Source organism: Rhea pennata, chromosome 3, assembly GCF_028389875.1.
Source record: "Rhea pennata isolate bPtePen1 chromosome 3, bPtePen1.pri, whole genome shotgun sequence".
NCBI classification, from domain to species: Eukaryota; Metazoa; Chordata; class Aves; order Rheiformes; family Rheidae; genus Rhea; species Rhea pennata.
The window spans coordinates 3,658,383-3,672,942 of record NC_084665.1 but is presented as its reverse complement, the minus strand read 5'-3'; the positions used below and the strand labels follow the sequence as shown (position 1 = coordinate 3,672,942).

Sequence of the window (14,560 nt, the reverse complement as noted above, 5' to 3'; positions counted from 1 at the left end):
AATTTCTTAAGTTAGAAAAGAGATACTAGTCTCCTTACCCTAAAAATCAAAGTACGCTATAAAACAATTACTTTACTTCTCAGCTTTTTGCGATGGAAAAAAATTTCTTACAGGTTGCAGCTTGACTGACATCAGACATTCACAGTGCAAAACAGTACTAGATTTTCAGTAATTTCTCCAACATAGCACAGCTGCCAGACAAAAGCATTCTGTATTCAGGAATGCAACCCACTGAAAAAAAAAAAACAATATTCTCAAGTGAAGGTACAGTAAAAAGAATATTATTGACTAATTAACAGTGTGCAGCTTCTGCCTAATATCCCAAATTTGCTTTTCATGACTGCCAACTTTAAGACAAAATTCTTCTTACAGAAGCAAGGCACGACAACAACAGCGACTGCAGTGGCAGACAGAGGTTATGACCCAATGCCAAAGTGCCAACAGCCTAGATACACTAGCGCTAACCAACCAAGTGTCCCAGAAGTCCAACCATTCAAAAACCTCATCTAATGATCTATAAAATGTGTGTCAGGTTGTACCCTGAAAAAAGTTTTGCCCTATCAGTCAACATTTGAAGAATGAAGTGAATATTTACTTAAACGATTTATTCTCAAATGTGCTACTGTATACATTTCTGTACCAAAATTTGTATCTTTTATTTTTTTCAAGCATGAACCATCTTTAAGCACAAGGTAATCCTTTTTCCTCAGGACAATCAAGAAGAGGTGATAACCACATTTTCCCCTAGTGTATATAAAGTTTTGCTGCTGAGAAAAGCAGCCCACTCTCTCCTCCTATGAGAAGGTCTACTAGAACAAAAAAGCTTTAATCATGAAAACCCTTAGATTCACACAATTATATCTCAAAAACACAGTTCAACCACAGAATACAACATGGAAGTCCTCTCTTCCTTTGCAAGAGGGGACAAACAAGCTCAGCAATAAAATTAGGCTGTGCAGCAGCTACAAGTAAACATAGCTTTGAGTTTTCCCAGAATCAGAAGTTTGAAAGAAGAACATGCTGTTATTCTGAGCAAGTAGAAGAGTTAAACAGCTCAAGTAGAGATACAGCTAGTACGAACCATCTTCAGAGGGCAATTTGCCTCTAACCAAAAACTGACCAATGCAGCAGTAAGCTAAGAACATATACGACATTCAGAAAGAGCTCTAAAGCTTTCTTTAAATTTGAAAGTTTCACTCACATGCATATTTAACAATATCTATCTAGAGCGTAACCCCCAGCAACGCAATGCTTCAGTGAAGTAGCTAAGTTACTCCTCACATGCACAGGAAAATCTGCAAGCTGATGACTCAAATTTTAATTCATACAAATTTTTACATAATTACGCACAGAAATCATAGACTGGTAAGGTTGGGAAGGGACCTCTGGAGATCATCTAGTCCAACCGTCAGCATAGCCCCATATGGCGACTGAACCCATGACCTTGGCATTAGCAGCACCCTGCTCTAACCAACTGAGCTAAATCTGCCCCCTTAGGTAGAGAGGACTTTCAAATTATTTGTGCTTTAATTCCTCTGAAAAATATATTTAGAAAGAATCCTCCATGACTACATGTCACAAGCTGGTGTTCTAGACTGCTTTCACATGCTAGTCATAAGATAATCTTTATCTTGAAGAACTTACTGTCCTGTTGAAAAAAAGATCTGAATGACCAAAGAATGCAAGTTTTGATCAAGCTGGCCATACATACATGTAGACGCATGATTTAGTACTTAAACCTTAAAGTACAAAGCAGTTAAAGTACACGTACTCTTAGCAGAAGGACACTACAAAACAATCCTTTCTTTGGGCATCTTCAGGCAGGAAATATTTTGGCATTTTTACAGAATAAACTAAGCCCATGAGACAGCAATGAATTTTATGCTCATGTGGCCAGAAGTGAATACACTAACTTAAGTGGCTTCTCATTTAAATGCCTGGCATACATAGGATACATAGCATACAAAGAAAAAAAATAAAAATAAATATACACACACAATTATATATATATACATACATACATATATATATATATATATATATTCTCTATTCTCAACCTCTAATTTCTCCGAGTGCCAAAACAGCTTCAGCAATATAGTTGACTCCTACAATAGCATGCACTACAAATTCTCTTCCACATCTCTGAGGAACTAGCATCAGGATCAACAGAAAAGCTCCACCAGTCAGACTATCAGTTGTAACACTTCACTATAAAGACACAAACTACTTTGTTTCATTTGAATGATTTCAATGAAATTAAGAAAAAACACATGCTTTAAAACCAAATTTAATCATTCATTACTAAATAAGGATATTTTAATTTTACAACCTCACAGCAAGAGCCAATGGTCTTCAAAGATATTTTTTTCATATTTTAACTTTTCTTTAGAAGACTATTGAAATTGTGTAATTTTTCAAGTAGTAAATTCATAAGCAAATTGTACGTATCAATTTCTAAATGCCATTGAAGTTTAATCTCTCAAACAATTTCATGTTGTGGTAACAAAAAAAGAAAACTTACAGTGTGAACACATTTCCAAGGGGTAGCTTGCCTCATTTCCCTGAAACAGAAAAAGAAAAAAGTTGTCATTATTTCCAAGTTAACTTAGAGAAACTATTTTAAGTTTCAGCACTGTAAAGATTTTGGGCAATACAAGTCATATGATAATTTTAAAAGTTTGTATTTTAAACCCAACAACTGACTACAGTATTCTATTTGTTCTATGTTACCAAAACATACAAAGTAATATAAAACTATTCAGAGATCTCTTCTGAAGTAAACAGACATTTATTATTCCCAATATTAGTAGTCCAGATGACCTTAAAGCTTAATAGCTTTGGCCCTATGCCCTAAACATCAAAAGTCACTTATTACTAGTGCAAATGTTACTTTCCAGTTAAAGTAGTATTTAAATTCATATCAAAACTTTACACAAAAACTGTTTTACCTTTTTCCACAAAAACCTCAGATAAGTCCTTACAAATAACTATGATAAACTTTACTCCAACAGCAAGAGAAAATTCCATCACACATTCTCCCACTAACACCTCCCTACCCCCTCGCAGGATTCATACAGGAAGAATGACAGTTTAAAAAAAAAAAAAAAGATTGTATACACTTCCTGAAATTCAGATGCAGCAGCTTTTACATTTGGATATTTTTGTATAGTTCTATCTTAATGTGCTCTCACATTGTAGCAGAGTGGAAAGTTAATGCCTAAAACTTCAAGCCCTAGATACACTATAATACAGTAGTAGTTTTAATTTTGCTTGCTATTTGAGGGTGCAGTCACTTTGAACTTACACATATATAAATCTGCAATCACAGTACCTTAAACGTCAAGAGATAACAAAAAATAAAAGAGTGTACCTGCATGTCTCCCCACCCATAACCTTACTTTGAGCCAGAGAAAAATCACAATACACATACATTTAATCTTTTCTTGGAGTCAGTCAGCAAATGAGTGACCAGTTACCTACAGATACATAACCAAACCTTTTCAAGAAAATATCCGAGAAAGCTTATTTTTACACAAGAAAGTAGAACATGCTTAAGATGAGTCTAAAACACATTCTATTCAATAATAATCCTTGCATGGCATGGAGTTTAAGAGATTCCACAGCTCAGCACTGCCGCACAAAGACACCTTAAAGTTGCACAAATTGTACAGAAATAAAAGGATTACTTGATGGAGGAGAAAAAAGTAGTACTACATTTAGCTTAGAAGCATGCGACTGCATTTCCTAATAAGGACAGAAAGGGGCAGAGCAAACATCCCATGAATTTAAACATCTCTGAAAGGAGATGTGTTGTTGGGGGGGGAGGGGCCTGTTTGCTCTTTTTCCAGGACATACATTCACTGTCCTTATACCTGATACTCCATAAATTCTATCACTTCTTTACAAAAAAATAATAGAACTTGCTTTTAAAGTGAAGCAGCAAAAGCTACATCCTTAACTTCTACCACAAAGTATTTATAGCAAGATAAAGGAGAACAGAAACAGATAAGGATGGTCAGGTCCCTAAAATCTAAAAAGTATGACTGAGATATTCAACAAGAGAAACTTTTTCATTGCAGCAGGGAATCCAAAGGAACAGTGTCACATGGGAAATCTTGGATGAAACCCAACTAAAGTCTCAGGAAAACCATGAAGACCAAAACAGGTAGTAAAAGCTTAGTATATGCATACAAATATAAAAGGGTATGGGATTTTAAATACGGGGAAAACAGAATCAGAGAATTTCTGAACAGGAAGAAACAGGAACCAGGGGATCCAACTAGGCTGCTCTTAAGACACGAGGCCATGAAGAGGCAAGAAAAACACCAGACTGGGAGGCTGCAAATTAAAGAAGAAAGTTGAATTAAAACCAGTGCATTTATGCACATGCACACATAAACATACAATAATATCTTAACCATAATAAAGACACTAGGCACTTATATATCTGATCAGGAGGTACGACAAATAATTTCTAGTACAAGCCATCAAAAAAGAAAAAAAAAAAAAATCAAACAAGCCAGAGAAGCATAAAATGCTTCTTGAAAAGTGAAAAGAATTAAAAAAAATAGAAACAACTTTTTAAATTCATGAACTGAGTAACTGCAGTGTTTGTAGGGATGCACCTAGATGCACATGCTAACCCACAGCAAAGTAGTCTAGAAAAAAATCTTTGGAGAGTAGAGAAAAATAAATGAATAAGCTTAAATTTAGCTTTTTTGTGAAACAGGTACTGCTAACAAGAAAGCTTATGAATACTTACCAACAGTGGACTAGAACTTTGGTATCTAAAAAAAAAAAAAAAAAAAAAAAAGACTCTAGTAAGTAACAATGTAAGAATTACATGATTATTTACTATTTGTTAGTGTTTAAAAAGGTAATTACCTGTTATTGATGTGCTGAGTGTTCATTTTCACAGAAGAATCCAAAAAAAAATCTACTGTTTTTAAAAAGCTTTTCATCTTCATTTTTTACTAAAGAAACAATTGCTCAAGCTGCTCATACCAACAGTGAGATTCCTGTCTGCACATCTGCCACCTGGGCAAACACAAAGGTGTCCATCTGTGGCTAAGACTCAATCCTCATAGACTAGGTTTAGTCATTTCATCTTGGGGGCAGGTATTTTTCATATCTGATACAGTAGTGCAAAAAAGGTCACTTATTTGCCCCCAAATAAGACCAATATGTATCCATACCATTCGTAATGCAATTTAAGCCTTGAAACATGTGCTAAAGAAAGTATTTTCTTGCTCTTAAAGACTAGGTACACAGTGGATAAGATGGAAGGTAAGTCGCATTAATGTCTTATGAAAAAAGCAGTCAAGCAAGTACAGCTATGAGGTTTCACAAAGGATCCTATGAGCTCTTTTCAGAAGGAACTGAAAAGAAATAGAGCATATATTTTCTTTTCCAAAAATTTAGTGTACAGAATTATTAAAGCTTAACACCGTGACTAGGTAAGTATTTCAAAGAATGATGGAAAATATGATTGGACATACTAAAAGAAAAATTCGTATGTACAACAAAAGGCACATAGAGACTATTAAAAACCTCAATCATCAAGCAAAGAATCACCGCTGTGATGGATAATTTTTATTTTCTGCAGTACAGATAGAGATAACTTTTGTAACAACAAAAGAAACTGTAAGATTTCTATCAGCCTGTCATTTCACCTCTGATGCAAAAGGTTTAGAGAGAGTAAGTATGTAGAATAGCAGCCTTCTGATAAAACTCTCTAGGGGGCGGGCTTAAAGTTTGTTACAATATTAGTATTTCCTGCCAGATATATTTAGAATACCTCGCATGAAGTGAGAATGCCCTGCCATGTACCACATTAGCACATCCAGAAGCTGGTGACATGTGGTTTGCTGCAGAAATGCAGCTTCAATCAGCATTAACACTCCACAACAGGTTTACTGGGCACCTACACCTAATAAAATAGTTTCCTCAGCTGCATTTGTGTATTACTACCACAGTGCTGGAGATCAACTCTCTTCTCTGGAGTTACACTATTAAATCAAACAGCTAGAATAGTATTGGTATTTTTGAATAGCCTTATCCTCTTAGATAAACCCTGAAATTTTGTTCAATGCTGTTGGACACCTACAAGCAATTCACTTGTTAATCAGCAACAAAATCATGACTTGAGACAAAAGTTACAAATCAAGAAACAGCCCAGAGTCTAATCAAGGATGACCAAATTGAGTGCTGCAGAAGTATCAGTTTACTAGCAATAAATAAAAATATACTATTACAATATTTCAGAGTTTCATACAACATATAGTCCATTTCTTTAAGAACAAAAATGCACATTATTTGCAACCATGTTCCCCATTATTCTTCTCCTTCTCTCATTTTTACAGTTGTGCTTTATAGCAATTAAGGATAAACTATTAACATGGTTTAATCTTTATTTCTTTTATATATTATCCATACAAACATGTTTCTTCATTTCTTCTGCTGGCAGTTACTCCAAATACTAATGATTTCATAGAGAATAAGTTTTGTACATTCTTCTCCAAAGTAGGTTAGTTATGGGCAATTATCTTGACAGAAGTTTCCTCTCAATGAAAGAGATTAAGAGCTGTGAATAGAGAATAAAAAAGGGAAATTGCAGTTAGCCACAAAATCTAAACTTTGCAGCTTGATTATATAAAAAGCTTGTGCATTACAAGACAAGAGTACAAAACTGGTATTCAAATATAAGCAAAAACACAGTACCGTAAGTCTGCTTGACTGTACGCTACTTCCCCATAAGGTGGGCATCTTTCTGTAAGTTACTCAGAAGCTTAAATACAAGGGTCAGTCTTCAGCTGCTCTTCTGCTTTTATAAAAGCAGATCTTAATCACAGCATCACAGAATGGCTGAGGTTGTAAGGGACCTCTAGAGATCATCTAGACCAACCTTCCTCCTCAAGCAGGGTCACCTAGAGCACATTGCCTAGGATTGTGTCCAAATAACTTTTGAGTATCTCCAGAGAAGGAGACTCTACCATCTCTCTGGACAACTTGGTCCAGTGCTCGTCACTCTTCACAGAGAAGTTTCCTCATATTCAGGCAGACCTTCTTGTGTCTCAGTTAGTGCCTGTTGCCTCTTGTCTAGTTGCTGAGCACCACTGAAACGAGTCCAGCCTCATCCTCCTGGCAGCCTCCCTTCAGATACTTATAGACACTGATAAGATCCCCCCTCAGTCTTCTCTTCCCCAGGCTGAAGAGGCCCAGCTCTCGCAGCCGTTCCTCAGAGAGGGCAGGTGCTCCAGCCCTCTGAGCATTCTCATAGCCCTACGCTGGACTCTCTCCAGGAGCTCCATGTCTCTCTCCTACTGGGGAGCCCAGAAATGGACACAGTACTTGAGAGGAGGCCTCCCCAGGGCTGAGTAGAGGGGCAGGATCACCTCCCTCCACCTACTGGCAACACTCTGCCGAATGCCGCCCAGGACACCATTGGCCTTCCTGGCCACAAGGGCACATTGCTGCCTCATGGTCAACTTGTCAGCCACCAGCACTCCCAGGTCCTCCTCTGCAGAGCTGCTTTCCACAAGGTCAGCCCCCAGCTTGTACTGGTGCATGGAGTTATTCCTCCCTAGGTGCAGGACCCTGCACTTGCCCTTGTTGGACCTCCTGAGGTTCCTCTCTGCCCAACCCTCCAGCCTCCCCAGGTCTCTCTGAATGGCAGCACAGCCCTCAGGTGTGTCAGCCACTCCTCCCAGCTTGGTATCATCCGCAAACTTGCTGAGGACGCACTCCGTCCCCTCATCCAGGTCTTTCTTTGATGAAGAAGCTGAACAGGATGGGACTCAGTGCTGAGCCCTGGGGGATGCCAGTAGCCACAGGCCTCCAACTAGACTCCACGCCACTGATGAGCTCTGCCTTTCTGTCAGTTCTCAATTCTCCTCACTGTCCACTCGTCTAATGCACACTGCCTGAGCTTCTCTAGGAGGACATTATGGGAGATAGTGTCAAAAGCCTTGCAGAAGTCAAGGGACACAACGTCCACTGCTCCCTCCTCATCTACTCAGCCAGTTACTCCCATCACAGAAGGCTCTCAGGTTGGTTAAGCAGGATTTCCCCTTGGTGAACCCATGCTGACTGCTCCTAATCACCTTCTTTTCCTCCAGATGCCTGGAGATGACATTTGGGATGAGCTGTTCCATCCCCTTTCGAGGGCTGGAGGTGAGGCTGACCAGCCTCTAGTTTCCTGGGTCCTCCTTCTTGCCCTTTTTGAAGACTGGAGTGACATTGGCTTTCTTCCAGTCCTCAGGCACCTCTCCTGTTCTCCATGAGGTTTCAAAGATGGAGAGTGGACCAGCAATAATATCTGCCAGCTCCCTCAGTATCTGCGGGTGCATCCCATCAGGGCCCATGAATTTATGGATGTCAAGCTTGCCCAGATCTCTAATCCAGTTCTCCTCAACCAAAGGAAATTATTCCTTTCTCTAGACTCTCTCTTGTCTCCAGGCTCTGGAATTCCTGGGGGTTGCCCTCCACCTTAAAGACTGAAGTAAAGAAGGTGTTCAGTAACTCTGCCTTATCTATATCCTTCAATATTCTGAAAACCAGACATCAAAACATCTTAAATGTGTCTAAAATGTTAGCAAGCCACAGTGCTAGCTTAGGTCTCATCCCAAATTGTGTCCTCAAATGCATGAGAGACTACAAATACTGATCAACCCTGGAAACCAGCTTAAAAGCTAGATTGCTTCAGAGCTTTTGTTTTATTTGTAAAGCCAGACAATGCATTAATTCAATGAGTGGGCTCTTAAGATTTGTTTGGTACCTGTGTAGCAGTAGTTGTTTGGTATTTATTATGATTTCAACAGCAACTTGCAAAGAATCAAGATACGACACATGGGTCCTTGTTACAAAGGGCGTCGGGCTTACAGACTGCTCCAGTACTGCAGAGGGTTGTTATACCTATGTATCAAAGCTTCCCATGGAACTGAAGCCTTACTAGTTTTTCTGCATTCATATTTTTGTGTGGGCACTACATCATGGGATTTTCTCAACGCTGCATGTTGTGCCTCCTGCATTTGACCTGCACCTTCTAAATTAGTAATCTTTGTCATTGCAAGAAACAAACTACAGTGTGCAATTAAAACAGTTAACTATGCCATGTCAACTGAGAGTTAACTAAAGATTAAAATAAGCAATTTCACTTGTCAATTAAACACACACAGTTTGTCAGTACCCACTAGTACAATTATTAAAAAATGGGAGTGCTAAGAGCTAAGATGGCGGAGTCCGGCATTCAAACTGCAAGAACAGCCCACTCAAAAACCCTTCCTCTTCTGCAAAAATGCAAAATGCTTCTCTCTTTTCCCGTTTTTATTCCTTTCCACACCATCAAAATTAACGATTAATGAAAATTACCTGATGCAGAGACCTCTTCCACTTCTTTCTTCACAGAGCTCATTTCTCATACATTGCAGTTTTCACAATGCTTTAACATTGAAGAATTGCCAGCTTGGTGAAAAGATTTATTTGTTTATTTATTTAAAGACTATTTCAATAAGTTAACAGAGCTTTGGCTGCCGTGTACAGGTTGGTACTGAAGTCTTCGTTCACAGCGAGCAGGTGAATTGGAGGACTAACTTAAGAAAAAATGTTATTTGCCATCATAGCTACAACAACTTTTGCAAGAATAGAATAGTTACCAAACATGCTACACAGTCCCAGCCCCAATGGTTTAAATATTTGTTAAAATGAATTTCTGACAAAGCCCAGGAGGCTTTAAATCATGTTAATATTGAAATTATTGAATTAATTGATGGTCAGAAAAGCGTGCGGGATTTTACATACTGTACTTTGCACATTTCATATGTGACTTACTGGAATTAAAGCTAAAGAGTTTCTCAAGAGCACAGACAACAAAGCATGTCCAAAGTTCTGGAGACACCACAATGAATATGGCTTTAAACAAAACATAAACAGGAATTAAGTACAACTGAAAAAAGCAGCAAGCAAAACACATCTGCCCACCCATTTCAGAAATAGCATGAATATAACTTGCCTTATTTGCCTAGATCCGATTGCTTGTGGTTTTTTAATATGAACAAGCTACTCTGTACAGAAAAGGTGTCTTAGCCTAGGTAGGAATCTAGTATAAAAATCAGTGAATCAAGAACGAACATTACTGATTATCTTCTGCTATACTTAAACAGGAATATTAAATTTATACATTATAAAAGCAAACTTGTATTGAAGACATCATAGTTAAGTCAATTAGGGGACTTAGCATTTGTTTTTCTGATTCTGAGAAGGTAAGTAACTTTCTGAGTTTTTCATTGAAAAGTAAAAGAAATCCCAGCAGAGTTATCTGAAAACAAGGACTAGCGCACAGATTAAGAGTGCAGACTTTTCTCTCCCCTTTAACTTCCAGAAATTAGAAACTGACATCTAATATGATTTGGTCACTTCTACACAGTAGAAGTAATAGAAGTTGTTAAATCATCATAAGCAATACTTGCTGTGCATAACTATTCCAAGCACACAAAGAATAACTGTGTGAGTAAGAATAAACTGTGTGAATACAAATAACCTAAATATTAGCTTCTCAGAATTAGAAGCTTTCTCCTAATATTTTCTGGTTTTCAGCAGAAAACCATTGAGGAAGTCATAGCAAATTCATCTGACTTAGGCAGCTGCAGATTTTTCTGAATCATTTAAAAACTCTGTATTCCAAAGTCCACTGTCAGAACAAGTGAACGTCCTGTGTGCCCTCCCCACATCTATTTACTTTCGACCACTATTCCTTACCATAATAAATGTAATCATCATCTTTTGGATTAAAGCCTTCCAATGGCAGCATCCACTTTTAAGACATTCTTTAGCACAAGATTTCTACTTAAATGTTAACATATAGGCCTGAGGGTTTTTCTAATCATAAATGTTAAATCAGATATTGTGATACCAAAGAATTAAGCAAAGCAAAGAAATCAGCTTAGTAAGACACACAGAAGCTAAAGCAACTTAAGACCAGTGAGTTTCACTTTTTATCCCAATTTTGCAACCTTATTTTCAAAATTCTGACCCACAGAAAGAATTCAAAGAATATCTAAAAATACTGACACGTGTAATCACACACAGTAAGTTTCAAAATGAAACACCACTTTTCTCTAGGAGTATACTGCACTACAATGCCTAATCTTCCACTATTTTTCAAGCCATCAACACATCCCAGGCACTCTAGAGTGTATTTATAAAATTACTTCCTTGCCCCTCTAATTCTGAAATTAAGATAGCTTGACAGAAATTTACGATCCGTTAATTCCAAGCTGAATCCAGCTTGGAATACAACTTATCAAACCTTCAAAAGAATTAGTATCTTCAGAAGCTCAGGCCTGCTTGTACCCAACTCATTTTTGTACAGTGAAAGAGTTGCTTCACATTTAATACATCACCTTGTCTGTCTAAAAGTCCAGCACAGTCCCTGACATCTGGAAACAGTCTCATTTCACTTCGGACATTTGAACTAGCTAATCTAGGCACCTTACTACTCTTGAGTGTGAACATTCAATTGCCCACCTGTGCAAAAGGTGGAATTAGAGATTACAAACAAGCAAGGTGATCTCTAATTAGAGATTACAGACAAGCAAGGGATTGCAGAAAAAATTCAACAGAGGAAAGAGCAAAGAAAAACAGAGAAGAAGCAGTAATGGTGCTAGGTAAGCAGTGTGACAATAAAGAACTCAAGCCTTCAGCTCTGTTCTCCCACTATTCTTTGGGTAAAACTTCCCATTAAAATTGAGAATTCTTATTAATAAAAGCCCAATGGCTAGCGATGCCACGTTATCCTGAATTTACAGAACGCCACTGGTCATGAAACAAGTATGGAATCTCCATTCCAAAAAAATCTAGAGAGATTATGCCTACAAGGAAAAGACACTCTTTCTACAGAGGAGAGCACACTGTTTTCTCTATTCTTTAGTCAGACAGAAAAAAAAAGGGGGGGGGGGGTCACATTGCAGCAACAGACTGAAGAGTAAAGAGTTATTTTCTCCTAGACCTTGGAACATAAAAGACATCTACAGAAATAAGCTACAAAACTTATTTGTTGGCCCTGTATCTTCGCATTTATAGCTTGATCTAACACCTGCAAGGTTTTAGGCTGAGCCTAAGATTAAAAACAACAAAAAAATAACCCACACAGATTTGGAACATATTTGCTTTCCTAGCTATGATTGTCAGTAGAATAAAGAGCTTTTGATGTTAGTTTAGAATTTCTCTAATGGTGTTACCTTTTGACTCAACTACAACTCAAGCACTTGAAGTTTCTCATGCTCACTAAGCCAAATGTGTCCTACAATAAAGGTAAATAGAGAAACTAAGAATTGCTGTCACATGATTCTTGCATCTTACTAAATACAAAAAATGTAAACATTTTTTGACTGTGGATTTATCAAGGGATTACTGATGAGTTTTCCTCTGCTTTTCGTTCACATAAACAAATGTTCTTCAAATGTTGTTTCTGCAAATGTTGAAAAAAGTTTTCGTAGTCAAAAAAGGACACTGCTAGAAACAAAATGCAGACTGTTTCAACATATCTTTAGAAGAAGACTTCAAGTTTTAAATGTGTTATCCCAAAGTAGCCTGAATTTGTTAATCTTGCTTCTAAACAAAACAGTCAGTGACCTTCAGTACTGAAGGAGCTCAAAAAAAGATTAATATCTAGTTCTTAAACATGGCATTTAAATTGCAGACATCAGAGATAATGAACCAAGGCAAAGGGGATTGCCAGCCTTAGGATTATAGTAGGATCAAGTCAGGTTAAAGCTTATACAGCATTCTGGCATTGTTGTTCTTTACAAGTACACTAACGAAGCATTACAAGCAACTTTGCCACATTTCACAAGACTGACTTCTTCACAAACTTATTTTGGATACATTTATTAGTTTTGTACATAAAACAGATGATGATTCTTGAAGATTCTGCTCTTTCGGATGTCCATCGAGTTCTACCACACACCCCCCCTCACTCCAAGAAACAGGGGGCAGGGGACCATGCAAGTCACAAGAAGCCTGCGGTTTACTCCTTAGTCACTGCCTAATCCAGTCATGGCAATGCTTAAGCTCTGGCAGTCATTTTAAGGGAAGCCACTTGTCCTTTGCCTGGCAGTTGGCCAGCCACTTCTCCTATGCTTTATTTAAATCCTATGCAGTACAAGGGTCTTTTCCAAAGTGAGTTATTAATGTCTTAAGGCTATCACAGTCAAGCAGCTATTCCAGGACATCATAGGGAAGCCCCAAACCAATGAAGCATGAACTGAACCCAAAATTAGGCTGAAACCTCTACCAGACAGGAGAAGCAAAGATATCAAAAGCACAGTTGTAAGAAGGTTCAATGTTCATATTAACACAGCAAAATGGGACTTTAAAAGATAAGAGGAACAGAGAAACAAACAAAAAAAAATGTATCTTCAAATGACTAAGCCTTACATTAATATTAATGTTTTGAATTCTTAAAAAAGATGTTTAGTACCCAGTAGCAATTTGTAAAGTTAGCCCCTGCTATAACTGAATAATGTAATCTTTCTGCTCACATACACAGATGCCACAGCTTTTCCAATTTGAACCCTGTTACAATTGCCTAGCTTTTAACAAAATCTGAACTTTTATGATCAAGTAAATAGTACAGTACTAGTTTAATCATATAACCATATATCCAAACACACAATGCTATATTCATCTACAGATAAACTAGAGGCAAAAGTTTTTAATCATCACATAAGATAGAACACAATACAGAAGAACACCAGCAGAAACTCCACAGGCAGTTTGCAAAATTGGTTTTCTAAGCAGGCAGAATGATCAAAGATAGAAAACAGCTTTACCGCTAAGTCCCCTCCTGAATTGAGGAGAAAAGCAGCCATCGTCACAGGATACGTTTAGCATCGATAATACCATTCACTAGATGTGTGACCACATCTTATGCAAGTTTGATGTAAACACAACAAAAACATGAAGGAAAACTATATTGCTTTAAACTTGATACAACTTCATCAATATATCTGTCATATGCCAGAAACCTAGTGAAAGTCTTCTGTTCTGTTTGATGAACTCTGTGCCAGTGTTGATAAAATGATGGGTAGGGAGATAAGTAACAGTACTGGAGACAGGGCAGGTTTTGAAACAAGGTGAGGCAAATTTGTGCCACTTGTTGAGAAAAGCAACAAACCAACCCTGTCATTCTAAAGAGTTGAACAAAATCTCACATGTATTAGAAACCAAACTCTCATGCAAGTGTGTTGCTTTTATGTATAAGCACTGCAATCTGAAAAAAAAAAAAATCCCAAACAAACTTAAGAAAAGTCATAAGAACAGAAGTATTAACTTCTGTGAGTTAAGTTACAATGTTCTGCATGCTTTTAGACAATTTTAGTTTTGGTAGCTCCTAACTACTACTGTTTAGAGACAACAACCCAGTCTACTTATGCAATCACTCTGGAGCTGTCTAGTTCGTGTGAATTTTGCAGTCTTACATCTCACAATTGCACCTCACAATTTTAAAGTACATAAATTAACCATGAACTCTCCAAAAGCCAAGGAAATGACAATTTGCTGG

General features: G+C 37.6%; 1 protein-coding gene across 3 annotated transcripts in view; it reads right to left on the bottom strand.

Moving 5' to 3' along the window:
* PPP3R1 (protein phosphatase 3 regulatory subunit B, alpha) overlaps window positions 1-14,560 on the bottom strand; it is a 41,085-nt gene that overhangs the window by 11,712 nt on the left and 14,813 nt on the right. For 2 of the 3 annotated variants that reach the window (XM_062571404.1, XM_062571405.1), the window contains one exon: window positions 2,522-2,561. In XM_062571404.1, coding sequence (XP_062427388.1) covers window positions 2,522-2,561 — 40 coding nt within the window. Of the gene's footprint in view, window positions 1-2,521; window positions 2,562-4,762; window positions 4,788-14,560 lie in introns of all 3 variants that reach the window. The other variant, XM_062571406.1, reaches the window with a different exon arrangement.